The 13835-nt window shown below is 41.4% G+C and overlaps 1 protein-coding gene across 6 annotated transcripts in view; it reads left to right on the top strand.

The window, feature by feature from the left end:
- LAMA4 (laminin subunit alpha 4) overlaps positions 1-13835 on the top strand; it is a 178350-nt gene that overhangs the window by 72405 nt on the left and 92110 nt on the right. For all 6 annotated transcript variants that reach the window (XM_066247939.1, XM_066247941.1, XM_066247940.1 and 3 more), the window contains one exon: positions 2977-3057. In XM_066247939.1, the coding sequence (XP_066104036.1) occupies positions 2977-3057 (81 nt within the window). The remainder of the gene's footprint in view (positions 1-2976; positions 3058-13835) is intronic.

Genomic DNA, 13835 nt, shown 5'->3' with positions numbered 1-13835 from the left:
CTTTTCTTCTTCTTTTGCAAACTTTAGGTTTTTTAGACACTAACCGATGAATTAGAAAGGCAATCTCAAATGTTAATTGTATTGTCTTACTTTTGCACTTTTTACATCATTCTCATGACAAAACTTTCTTATCTAAGTTATCTGACAATGTCTTGAGATAAGAGGCTTTTGGAACTTCATTTCTATGAGAAGTTTTGTCTACACACAATCCACAAATTATTTATCAAACACTGATGTGCCAGTCATGTACCAGTCACTGATCACAGCAGTGAATGAAACAAACAGTCCAGCATTTATTAAGATGGGTCAAAATACAGCAGTATTATAAAGCTCCTAAAGCAAATGACCTGTTCCCGTTTGAGCCAGATTATCCAGTATTTCAGTTGATCAAAAAGCTATTCTGAAGGTTCTTAACTCTTTTAAATAATCAAAACAGAAACTTGCCAGTTTGGTAATAGTCTTCTTTCCTTGGAAGAGGAAGTAGTTTCCACAGGCATGAGAGATCACTATTTCCACGTGTGTGTGTGTGTGTGTGTGTGTGTGTGTGTCTGTGTGTCTGTCCATCCTAGTTCCAAAGAGCAATTGAAGGTCTTGGGGAATGTGCTCTGCAGTTAGAACATATTTAAAGATATGGAAACTGTAGTCTCCATAGACTTTTTGAGGTTGAAAATTAACATAAATGCAAAAATACGCCATCCATAAGTAAAGAATATATGTGAGAATATGGGGGAATTGTAAAGGGTGTGAAAGACCTTTTTTTTTTTTTTGTAGTGGCAATAGTTCTCTTTCCTGAATCCCTTGGGGGGGGGGAAGCTAGCTACAAAAATGAGGATGGGGAGGTAGTCTGTGACCATAAAACAAGACACATTTGCCTGGATCCTATAAAGTTCTAACCTTTGATCTAGCCTTGTTATTGACTTAGTTAACTGATCTGATCAAATATATTATCAAATATTAAATACACCATTGCCTCTTTCAGCTTTTTAAAAATTCCTATTTATACTTTCTACCAAAATGAAACTGCCAGAATTTTTATTTGAGCTCAGAAAGGCGCCAAGTATGGAATCTAAATTACACTTTCAAAGATCTGCTATTTGAGCCTGCAGAGCCAGGATTTGGTTTCCAGTTACAGAGCCTCATCGGGAAGCAAGGAAATCAAGTCTGAGGCAGTTTAGCAAACAAACAGTGCTGAGTCTATTTTCCTTTAAGTTCCCTAAGGGTTTTCCAAGAGCAAAAGACTCCCTTCCTCTTAGAAAGGGCTCCATGGTTGTTAGTGGGGCTGAGAAAGGCACAGTGTTTTCATTTTCCTAGCCAAGACAGACTAGACTCTGAGAAAAATACAAACAAATAATGCCAATGAAAAGCATAAAAGGAACCCTCCGTGGCTGGTATGGACTCTGAGTCTCCCACCACGGAGACCCATGGTCACGCAGCTATTCCCAGGGACCATTTGCACAGAATTTATTTATTTATTTTGGGGTTGGCCAGAAATCCTCCACATCTACTAGTAGTTATGGCAATGGCTCCATCTAAGGAAAATGTCATCTGTTTGAAACAGCAGGACATTAGCTCAAGGCAGATGACTCCAGGCACTGGCAGATGTTTGTCCTTCAAGCAGTAGGCAGGCTGCTGAGTGAAACATCTTCAAAGAAACATGCACAAGGGTTTGTTCACGTCCTGGACTCTTAACTGACAATGTTTCTTTAAATGGGCTAAGGAATAAGAACAAGCAAAATAAAGAGTAAAGGCCAAAGAAATATAATTTCGTGGGAATGTTTTTAATCAAACAGTGGGAGGAAATAAATTAGGAGTATTACCTTTCACTAGAAGTACATATTGTTTTCTGACCTGATTTTATAAATGTCTTCAAACAAAGCAAACCCACCCATTAGCTTTTCTCTGGAAGCCCATTAGGGTAAAACTGCTGACGCATGCAGGAATGTGAGAGCAGCTGATCGTATTCCATCAACTGTACAGTACCTAGGCCAAAACTAATTTAAAAGTCTTTAAAACTTTTCACACCCATCTCATATGGGTAAATTCATGTGTCAATGTAGAATTGTCCAAATGTGGAGAATAATATTTTATTTCCCTGCCTTAATAATTAAGATACTTATTTACTCTGCTGAACTAATATTTGTATTAATTTTGTCATAATTTTTTATCTACAAAGAAAAAAAGATGAATAAAGAGAAAGGTTCCATGCACTAAAATCCCTTTACAGTGGGTCCTATTGCTTAAGTACTTGCTTTGTGACTTGGGGTAGCTAAGCCAGTCTCTCTCTCCATCCTTTATTCCCAATCTTCAAGGAACACATAAAAGAAATTAAGGTTCTGTGAAGATTATTGAGTATAGTTTAAAATTGATTCATAACTTTGAAGAGTAGAAGAGATCTAAGGAGGAAAAAAATGGGGAACTTTCAAATTTATGCATGGAAAGTGATGGGAATAAGATGAAAGTCTTATATAAATCTAAAATTGCAGACAAAATTTAATTATTTTATCTGCCTTTGGAATATGTGTTTCAGACTTGCATTAAATAAAACTAATGGCCCTGGCCGGTGGCTCAGTGGATAGAGTGTCAGCCTAGCATATGGATGTCTTGGGTTTGATTACTGGTCAGGGCACACTGGAAAAGCGACCATCTGCTTCCCCCCTTGTCCCTCTTTCCCTCCCACATCCAATGGCTCGATTGGTTCAAGTGTGGCCCTGAGCACTGAGGAAAGTTCCACTGGAGCACATCAGCCTCAGGTGTTAAAAATAGCTTGGTACTCAAGCATCAACCCCTGATGGGGTTCCAGGTGGATCCCAGTTAAGGCGCATGTAGAAGCATGCCTCATTATTTCACGTCCTCTCACCTAAAAAATAAAACAAATAATAATAAAGATAAAAAATTAAGCAAATGACCATATCCATTTGAAAAAGGTCTCTTCAGTGATTTATGGAATTGATTTCTAACACTCCCTTATAATTCTAGTTTTGCAGAATCCTGTTATAGGAAAAATGGAGCCATTCGGTGTATTTGTAAAGAAAACTACGCTGGACCTAACTGTGAAAGGTAGGCTAACGAAATGTACTATTTTCTTGTTGGTCAAAGGAAGCTTCCTGTTTTTTTGCACTCATCAGTTCTGCCTTGCTCCCCTTCAGTAGGCCCTGAAGCACATACTGCTGAGGAAGGAGTAGGGGATAGGTAGCATTTTAGAACTCTGTGGGGAAGCTTTCTTCATCCCATGCCCAGATACAGATATAACAATGTGCTTTCTTAGGATCCATGCCAGGACCACATCAGGATAAATGGACGTGGGAAGAAGAAATGAGCCTAACTGGTGGTGGTGCAGTAGATAGAGCATCGACCTGGAATACTGAGGTTCCTGGTTCAAAACCCCGACGTCACCAGCTTGAGCACAGGCTTGCTAGTTTAAGTGCAGGGTTGCAGGGTTGAGCGCAGGACCATCAACATGATCCTAAGGTTTGAGCGCCAAAATTGCTGACTTGAAGCCCAAGGTTGCTAGCTTGAGCCCAATGTCACTGGTTTGAGCAAGGGGTCACAGGTTTGGCTTGAAACCCTGGTCAAGGCACATATGAGAAGCAATCAACGAACAACTAAAGTGAAGCAACTACAAGTTGATACTTCTCATCTCTCTCTCTCCTCCCTTTCTCTCTCTCTCTCTCTCTCTCTCTCTCTCTCTCTTTCTCTCTCTCTTTCTCTCAAAAAAAAAGAAAAGAAAAGAAAGAAAAATATATATATATATGAAATGAGTATGTGTATTTTAAAAAGATTCTCTGGCTGGTTTTGGTAACACTCCCCTCTCTCTCCATCACTGAGGATCAGGGGTATAATTAATAAAGTGAGGCTTCCTTGGTAAGTAAAAAGTGAGTCCAATCCTCTATTAGAGCAATACACTGAAAATACATTGAAATGCATCAAAATAAAAATGAAAGAAATCCTCTATCAGTGCCACCCATTAAAATACATTGAAAAAAAGCACACATCTATTTTTTAACTCCTTCTTTATGTCATTTCCTCTGCTGAGAAATAAACAAATTCCATGAGAGTTTGTAGTTTTTGAATCACTGTTTGATATTTACACTTAACTCTTTTTTGGGGTTGCTCTGTCTAGACTCTACTCAATCAAGAAAGGCCTTGACAACTAAGAATATGGGGCTTCCCACTGAATGGTTTCTTGGCAAGACATTTCTCATTTTCCCGCCTGTTAGCTGCTCTCTGTTTTCTATGAGAAAATGGCTTTCACTAAAAAAAAAAAAATTTCACAGAGAGGTCTTCTAATTTTTAACAGAAATACTATTGACATTGGCCTTCTCCTTGTGGTTAGGCAGCAAAATGATAAGTGGTGCCATAAAGACAGGGAGGGCAAGGCAAGGAGACACCAGTCAGACGTCTGGGCCAACATTTGCAGTGTGCCCCCCTCACAACAGCATGCTGCCGGCTGCCTTGACTGGGATCAAAATGTAACCTTTGATTACAAGCCATCTCACTTCCAAAGAAAACACCCTCCACCTCTCAAAAAGTAGTTCTGCCACTCTTTCACAATGTCTATGGCACAGAGAAAATCTCTATACTCGTCAATGTGCAAAATATGGGCAATTCTTTCCCCAAAGGGTTGGATTTTTCCCGTTTTTAGCTATATCCTTTAGTGATGATCAGATTACCTTTGGTTGTTTCATGTTTGTGTCGCACTCATTCTGTATTTTCTTACTTGGGGACCCAGGAATATGAGACACCTGATTTTCTCATGTTCTGCCTCAGTGGGGGGGTCTAGGAGGATTGTCAACCAGCCAGGAGGGTGGGGGGAGCTTTTCCTCTTTAGTGTCTGAAGTTAAACTCAGTTTAGTCTGATAAGATTGAGCTGTATTACCAGATACTGGGTGTCCAATGGTTCCTCTGAGAGGAAATAATGGCCTTAATTAGATCCCTTCTAATCTAATGCAAGGCCGACCAGAAATGAAGTCATCTCAGCCCCAAGACCTCAGTCCTGCAAAATCACTCAGCAGTGCAGCTGAAGGTTCTGTCAGTGGGGGACTGGCACAGGACAGCACAGCCACCTGAGATGTGGGATTGTAGATGGTAAGTCCCCAGCCCACATCAGAGGCCCTGAAACCTGCCATTACCCCAGAAGGCTGGGTCAGATCTGGTGCTGCCAATGGACCTAGATGATGGGATAAGGGAGAGAGCCTCGTTTAGGGAGTGAAAGTAGAGAGCCTAGCTGAGTTTGTATCTCAACTTTAGGCCCTTGTGACCCCCTGGGCAAGTTATTCTGACCTCTAAGTTATTTCCACATCTCCAGGAAGGAGAAAATAAAAATACCCACCTTATAATAAGACTGTTGTGAGATGATACTGTCAAGTTTTAATATGGCACCAAACTAACTGGTGACAGTGTGAGTCACTACCATCATTGTTGAGTTTCCACCACTGGCATAATGGGTGTCTGGGACAAGTTGGCTCAATTCCCTGAATTTCAGTTTCCTTAACTAGAAATTATGGCTTTGAAGTAAATAATGCCCTTTATTGATGGTCTCCTGTGTCCTCGTTGCTTTACTTTCTCATCTCTCAGCCTCTCATTCACCCTGGGAGGAAGTCATAATTTTCTCATTTTGTAGGTGAGGAAACAGAAACTAAGGGATGTGGTAGGACTTGTCTAAAGTCACATTACTGCTCTGTGGGGGAGCCAAGATTTGTACAGTTTAGCTTAAAAATCTGGACTCTTTCCCTGCCCCCATGCTGGTTTTCCAAAATGTCATCCTATTTTAAACCTTGACAATGAATGAATTTGATGAGTCTCTGCTATGAAGGAGAAAAATTGTAAAGCTGTTACTAAATTCCCTTTCACAAGTCGCCACACCTGCAGAGGTGCTAGAAGTAATTGTCCTCCGAAGGCCCTTCCCCTGCATCGGGGCAGGATCACTTAAAGAGGCCCCTCTCTTCCTCCCCTTCTCTGTACACCCTCATCTATACCCTGCACTTCTAAAGAGAATGTGCTGAGGTCTTTTTTTTTTTTTTTTTTTTTTTGTATTTTTCTGAAGCTGGAAACAGGGAGAGACAGTCAGACAGACTCCCTCATGCACCCGACCGGGATCCACCCGGTGATGCTCTGCCCCTGGGGGGGGGGGTCCGCTCTGCCACGACCAGAGCCACTCGAGCACCTGGGGCAGAGGCCAAGGAGCCATCCCCAGCGTCCGGCCATCTTTGCTCCAATGGAGCCTTGGCTGCGGGAGGGGGAAGAGAGAGACAGAGAGGAAGGGGGGGGGGTGGAGAAGCAGATGGGCGCTTCTCCTATGTGCCCTGGCCGGGAATCGAACCCGGGTCCCCTGCACGCCAGGCCGACGCTCTACCGCTGAGCCAACCGGCCAGGGCCTGTGCTGAGGTCTTTTACATCAAAAGTTGACCTTACAATACAAGGGATTCCTCCTAAAAATGGAAATGACCGCACAGCAGACTGGTGAAGTAGGCAGGGATACAGAAATAACTGAGTCATGATTCATTATCCTCGATGAAAGTCATGGTCAGGGCAGGAGGCAAACTTGAAAACCACCATTACAAGGCAGAAAAAAAAGAGATTCTAAAAAAAAGAAAAGAAAAAAAGCAAAAGCTCTTCAAGAGTGATTTCTTTCCCATGAATGGGCTAGATCAGGGGTAGTCAACCTTATCATACCTACCGCCCACTTTTGTATCTGTTAGTAGTAAAATTTTCTAGCCACCCACCGGTTCCACAGGAATGGTGATTTATAAAGTAGGAAAGTAACTTTACTTTATAAAATTTATAAAGCAGAGTTACAGCAAGTTAAAGCATATAATAATAATTACTTATCAAGTATTTATGTCAGATTTTCACTAAGTTTGGCAGAATAAATCTTTATAAAACAACTTACTATAGTTAAATCTGTCTTTTATTTATACTTTGGTTGCTCCACTACTGCCCACCATGAAAGCTGGAACTCCCACTAGTGGGCAGTAGGGACCAGATTGACTACCACTGAGCTAGATCATAAAAAAAAAAAAAAAAAAAAAGGTGGTCTCAGCTACTTTTGATTTGTGCTTTACCCTGGGACTGTGGGAGTTCTGTTTTGAGTTTAACAGCCAAGTTGTGAAGTTTTCCCAGTTAAATGCCATCTTACATATGCTGTCAATGTATTTTGAAATGGGACTTGTCCACAAGATCTTTTTAAAATATGTAGCTGATTTGTATGGGTAGCTATTTCAAACAAAAGTAAAAATTAGTCCCATCCAAGAACACTGTGGGGTCTTGCTGTACTTAGAGATTATTTAGTCAAGGGACAGTTTTCAAATCTGACTGTATGTAAGTATCTCTTGAAAACATTTAGATGCCTAAGCCTTCCGCAAACCCCTCCTTGTCCCACTGTAAAGGACCTCTAGCAATGAGGCCTGGGATCTGTATTTTGACAGCACATTGGGTTCCTTCATTAGTCTTCACACTGCATTGTGAACTACTGCTGTCTGTCAATCTTCGCTACCACACCTGCATGAGAAGAAACAGTGTTTCTCAAACTATGGTTCAAGGACCCTGGGTTTTAGACTCTCAGTGGATATTACTTTTGTGTTTAATTTCAATAATAATCTTGATAAAAGGTTAATTGAACATGTTCTGGACTTTCTGTACCATTTTATAATAAAAGGACCTCTTCCTCAAGGAGAAAATAACAGCTCATGCTGTCTCAATGACACTTTATAAACAACTGAAGGCTGAGTGGCATGACCTCAAGGCAAATGGAGTCATCACAGCACGTGGCAGGATATGTGTGCTGACAGTCCCCTACCATGTCATGTTACCAGTGGCTATCTACTTGCAACAAGACATCAACTATTGTCTTGAATTAATAGTGTTGATTTGAATTTGATTAATTTTACAATTTAGTTTGTGTTCTATTTAGGAAATTCATCTTGGTTTTCTAGATGTTCAAAGCCATAGACGTAAGGAATTTCTACCTATATTTGAAATATAGACATTATTTAAAGATAATATAAACCAATACTGGAATAGGTATTCTATAAAAATATTTTTTGTTCACAAGGATGCATATCACATCAAAGTTTGAGATACACTGCTCTAAAGCATAAAGTATTATCCTCTGACTCTACCATATAAAACAGCTCAGACACACTGTCTTCACAGAAAAGTCAGCGTTCCTTAGCCTGCTCTTGCCCCTGCCTGTCTCTTCCCAAAGTCCTTTTTCCATCTTTCAATTTTAAATCTACATATTGGACCTGCTGCTCCTCAAAGCCACCAGATCAACTGTCGAGTTTACTACATTATATTATGATGATAATGATAAAAATAACAACAAACACTTATTAAGTGCTTACTGTCTTTCAGGCACTATTGTAAACACTGTACATATAATACAATGATACATTTGAGCCTAAAAAATTCTGTGAGATTTATTTTTATCCTTTCTACAGAGGAAAAAAGTGAGATACAAAGAGGTTAAGACATTTAACCAAAATCACACACTTTAAAAAATATCTGGACTATTAAACAGAGTTTTTCAAAAGAAGTAACATCTTATTTTTTTTATCCACTTTTCCCCCTGGCACATGATAGGCACTCAGTTATGTATATTTGTTTCAGCGGTACTTGATTTATTAATTCTTTTACTAAAGCCACAATAGAACTTTTTACGTCCCTTTAAAAGGCACCAGGTAGTGAAAAGTCAGTCATTTCTTTTCCCATTTGACCCCTCACTTCCCATCTCATGCCAGGAAAATGGAAATGGGTAACTCAAGTTACCATCCTCTGGCTGAATAAAGGTTCCAAATAAAAGTTATCTTCTGATGCAAATAATTATAACATATACAACCTTACAGGCAGGAGTTTTGCAATTTTCATTCCAATGTGGTCTTTCCTCTGCTCCTAAATAGTACATTTCAAAGATGATGGGTCTGAGACTGAGAGCCATGCTTAGGCTTAGCCTTAGGTCACACAATGGTTAATGGTAAACCTAAAACTAATATCCAGTCCAAAGTTTTCAGTTAATAAACGTATGTGAACCCAATGCCTCAGTATTTCTCACTGTCTCATATGACCACTTCAATAGTACACCTTTATCCATTCAGTTTTGCAGTAGAGTGAGAAACGTGCTAGGACCACGTGAGGATTTATCATGTGAATCTTGCTGCTTAAGGATGATGAGAGAAGAATGGGGCAAATTAAAGCAAATCCCAGAGGACCTTACAACCCTAACAAGAAAAGTAATCACAGTGTCATCAGAGATGATGATGATGATGACAGTAATAATTTTCATGATGGCCTTGCTGATAGAGAAGAAAAATTCAAAAGAGGAGGAGGAGGAAGAGAAAGATAACATTTGTTGAGGCTTATAATGAATGACTCAGAAATTTATTTTGGTTCTTCCTACAGGCACTAAATTTTTCAAACCTAAGGTATCAGTCCTGTTATCTGTACAGAATTTTTCTTATGCCTTCCTACTCTCTGCCTTGCTCAACTTCTGAACTCTTGCTCTGTGACCTTGATGAGTTATTTACATTTCTCTAGCCTGATTTCCCTGTCTTTCATGGAGAAGTAGAGAGCATTTATATGGCGCTTACTATGCAACAGGCACTCTTTTTTTTTTATTATTGATTTTTAGAGAGAGAGGAGTGAGAAAGAAAGAAGGAGGAGGAGCAGGAAGCATCAACTCCCATATGTGCCTTGACCAGGCAAGCCCAAGGTTTCGAACCAGCAACCTCAGTATTCCAGGTCAACCCTTTATCCCACTGTGCCACCACAGGTCAGGCACAACAGGCACTCTTTATTTTCATCATTTAACTTCATACCATGACAGCTACAAAGAAAGTCTTGTGGGCCCTGGCCAGTTGGCTCAGGGGTAGAGTGTCAGCCCAGCGTGTGAAAGTCTTGGGTTTGATCCCTGGTCAGGACACACAGGAGAAGCACCTATCTGCTTCTCCACCCTTCGCCCTCTCCTTTCTCTCTCTCTCTCTCTCTTCCCCTCCCTCAGCCAAGGCTCCACTGGAGCAAAGTTGGCCCCAGCACTGAGGATGGCTCCATGGCCTCTGCCTCAGATGCTAGAATGGCTCTGGTTGCAATGGAGCAATGGCCCAGATAGGGGGAGCATTGCCCCCTGGTGGGCGTGCCAGGTGGATCCTGGTTGGGTGCATGCATGAGTCTGTCTGACTGCCTCCCCACTTCTAACTTCGGAAAAATACAAATTTTTTTTTTAAAAAAGGAAGAAAAAAAAAGACAGTTTTCTGTGCCACCTGTGAGTTTTGGCATCTATAATGAAAGCATTCACTGGTACCGGTATGGCCCAGGGAGAAGCAGAGAAGAGTAAAAGAACTCCAAAAACTTCCCAAGCAATAACCATTGGTAAAAATTTAGTCTGATTTCCACAAAACATCCTTTTATTTTCTATTTTGTCCAAATAATTTAATCACTAGCTGCAATGACAAAGTTGATATGCCACAGTTCTTTAATTTACACTGGAAATTTATCAGCTCTATTTTCCTTAAGTGAATCAAGTCACTAATAAAGTTATTAATGAGATTATGGAAGAAAGAAACAAATGGGTTCAACCTGCAAGGTACAAGACTTCCAATACTGACTCTAAATCTAAGTACGGATCCTTTTATATCCTTTCTTATTTCTTCATGGAAGGCAGGAATTGGGTGCATTGATATCATTTGATTATTCAACTATTATGATCACTAACTGATTAATTACTTAATTTCTTAATTGCAGACTTGTGGAGCATTGAATTTGGAGTCCCATAATAGGTTTGAGCCCTATAGCAATAAATGAATTGTTTAGCTTCCCCACACTCTAATTTCCTTATCTATAAAAGTAGGGGCTTTTAGGGGGCTGTGAATGAGCAACCTAGCTATGTAAGCCTGTAAAATCTGTAAGGTTGAAGTTTGGACAATGACTTCAGAGTTGCCTCTAAACCTACCACCAAAAGATGTTTTTTGTTATTGTTTTTTGGTTTTTTTAAGTGAGAGGAGGCAAGATTGAGAGACAGACTCCCTTTTGTACCCTGACTGGGATCCACCCAGCAACCCCTGTCTGGGGCCAATGCTCTGCCCATCTGTGGCAGAGCTATTTTTAATACCTGAGGTGGAGGCTCCATGGAGCCATCCTCAGTGCCCCAGGGCCAACATGCTCTAACCAATCAAGCCATGGCTGTGGAAGGGAAGAGAGAGAGAGAAAGGGGAGAAGGGTGGAGAAACAGATGGTTGCTTCTCCTGTGTGCCCTGACCAGGAATCAAACCCAGGACTTCCACACACCAGGTCGGCACTCTACCACTGAGCAACTGGCCAGGGCCCAAAAGATGTTCTGAAAACTCAGAGTAACTTAAAGTAGGTTTCCACTGTGATTGAGATTCTGAATAAAGAATTTGATTTTTCTCTTGTGGAAGACCAGGGGACAACCTATGGAAATCACATACAGTGGAATTAAACAGAGGAAAGAAAGTAACTGACATCTGCCTTCTGTGAGCTTGGGCAAGTCCTTCACTCCTGGACCTGAAGATTCCCAGCTGCACATTAAGGAGGCAGATCTGAGTCCCACTTCAGTGAGCCTAAAAGTCCAATATTCTCTGTTTGGTGAACTGCTACAAAGGTTAGCAATTCAATACAGCTATGTGTCCCATAGAGCAGTGGTCCCCAACCTTTTTTGGGCCACGGACCGGTTTAATGTCAGAAAATACCGCCTGACCAGGCAGTGGCGCAGTGGATAGAGCATCAGACTAGGATGCGGAGGACCCAGGTTCAAGACCCCAGGGTCGCCAGCTTGAGCTCAGGCTCATCTGGTTTGAGTGAAATCCCACCAGCTTGAACCCAAGGTTGCTGGCTCAAGCAAAGAGTTGCTCGGTCTGCTGGAGGTCCGTGGTCAAGGCACATGTGAGACAGCAATCAATGAACAACTAAGGTGTCGCAACGCGCAATGAAAAACTGATGATTGATGTTTCTCATCTCTCTCCGTTCCTATCTGTCTGTCCCTGTCTAGCCCTCTCTCTGACTCACTCTCTGTCTCTGTAAAAAAAAAAAAAAAAATTAAAAAAGAAAATATTTTCACAGACCGGCCTTTGGGGTGGGACGCATAAGTGTATCACGTGACCAAGACAAGCGTCAAGAGTGAGTCTTAGACAGATGTAACAGAGGGAATCTGGTCATTTTTTAAAAATAAAACATCGTTCAGACTTAAATATAAATAAAACGTAAATAATGTAAGTTATTTATTCTTTCTCTGCGGACCAGTACCAAATGGCCCACGGAACGGTACCAGTCCGCGGCCCGGGCGTTGGGAACCACTGCCATAGAGGAATGATCTAAGCTGTCTTGGGGACCAGAGGGTCAGTAAATTAGAGGCACAAAGACATAAATGAGTATGAATAACTAAACTCATTAAACATTTTCTCTTGGGAGTATCTTTTTGTAGGTTGTGTGGATTTTTCTCTTGGGAATATCTTTTCGTAGGTTGTGTGAATTTTAAATTCATTCTTGTCTTCTCATAGACCTCAGTTTCTGAAGTTCATGGTATTATGCATAATTATGCTTAATTCATTTTCTGTTCTTTCAGTGTACGGGCTGTGCGTACACTCTTCCTGTCTCTCTGTGCCCTGCATAAAGTAGACATAAATTATCCCTCTGTTGGATACACACTCATTCATTTATAGCAGCAGCAGTGTGGTCCAGGGTGGAGTGAAGGAGAGAACATGAGAGTCTGAAGGTCTGGGTCTTGTGCTGTATCTTCCTAGTTATGTAAGCCTGGAGAACCAAGGTATGCGTTCAACCTGAGCATGCTGGGCCTGGGTGACCTGCCTCCCAGAGGTCTGTGTAAACTAAATAAACTCACCTACGTGAAGCTATGAGACACAAGTCTTGTCGAGACTGTAAAAACTGAACATACACCATCATTACAACATGGGGATAAAGACTGGAAGACCATATGCAAATGCTGAACAATGATTTTATCAGGGTCTTGAGATTACAGGTGTTTGGGGTTTTTTTTAATTTTTTATTTATGTATTTATTTATTTTTTACAGAGACAGAGAGTGAGTCAGAGAGAGGGATAGACAGGGACAGACAGACAGGAACGGAGACAGATGAGAAGCATCAATCATTAGTTTTTCATTGCGCGTTGAACACCTTAGTTGTTCATTGATTGCTTTCTCATATGTGCCTTGACCGCGGGCCTTCAGCAGACTGAGTAAACCCTTGCTGGAGCCAGCAACCTTGGGTTCAAGTTGGTGGGCTTTTGCTCAAACCAGATGAGCTCGCACTCAAGCTGGCGACCTTGGGGTCTTGAACCCAGGTCCTCTTTATCCCAGTCCGACGCTCTATCCACTGCGCCACCGCCTGGTCAGGCTACAGGTGTTTTTTAAATTTATCTTTCAAACATTCTGAATCATGATTTTAGTACTTTAAATGGAAGCTTTTAAAAATGTAGTTTCTCATGACTAGTGGGTTTCCTTGGGAAGTCCGCCCTTCGTTTCCATTGCCAAGGCCACGCCTCGCCAGGCTCTCCGCAGCCACCCAGTCTCCCTGTTCGGCCTGCATGCCATCTTGCACGCTGAAGCCAACACTGGCTTCCTTACTCTCATCACACCTGAAAACCTTCCCTAGCTCTTGCTTTTTCTCTCTCATGTCAGAAGTAAGTCCTGCGCTAGAATCGGTGGTGGGATTCAGCCAGTTTGCACCGGTTCAGCAGAACCGATACCTAATTTTTTGTTGTGTTCAGAGAACCGGTTGTTAAAATGGCAAGTGTAATCAGGGTTCTCTCTAAGATGATCTAAGATGCAGTGCAGTCCCACCACTCACAGCAGATCAATGTGGAAATTAC

The sequence above is a fragment of the Saccopteryx bilineata genome, chromosome 12, assembly GCF_036850765.1.
Source record: "Saccopteryx bilineata isolate mSacBil1 chromosome 12, mSacBil1_pri_phased_curated, whole genome shotgun sequence".
NCBI lineage: Eukaryota > Metazoa > Chordata > Mammalia > Chiroptera > Emballonuridae > Saccopteryx > Saccopteryx bilineata.
Note: the sequence above shows the minus strand (reverse complement) of the source record. Positions and strands in the feature narration are given on the sequence as shown.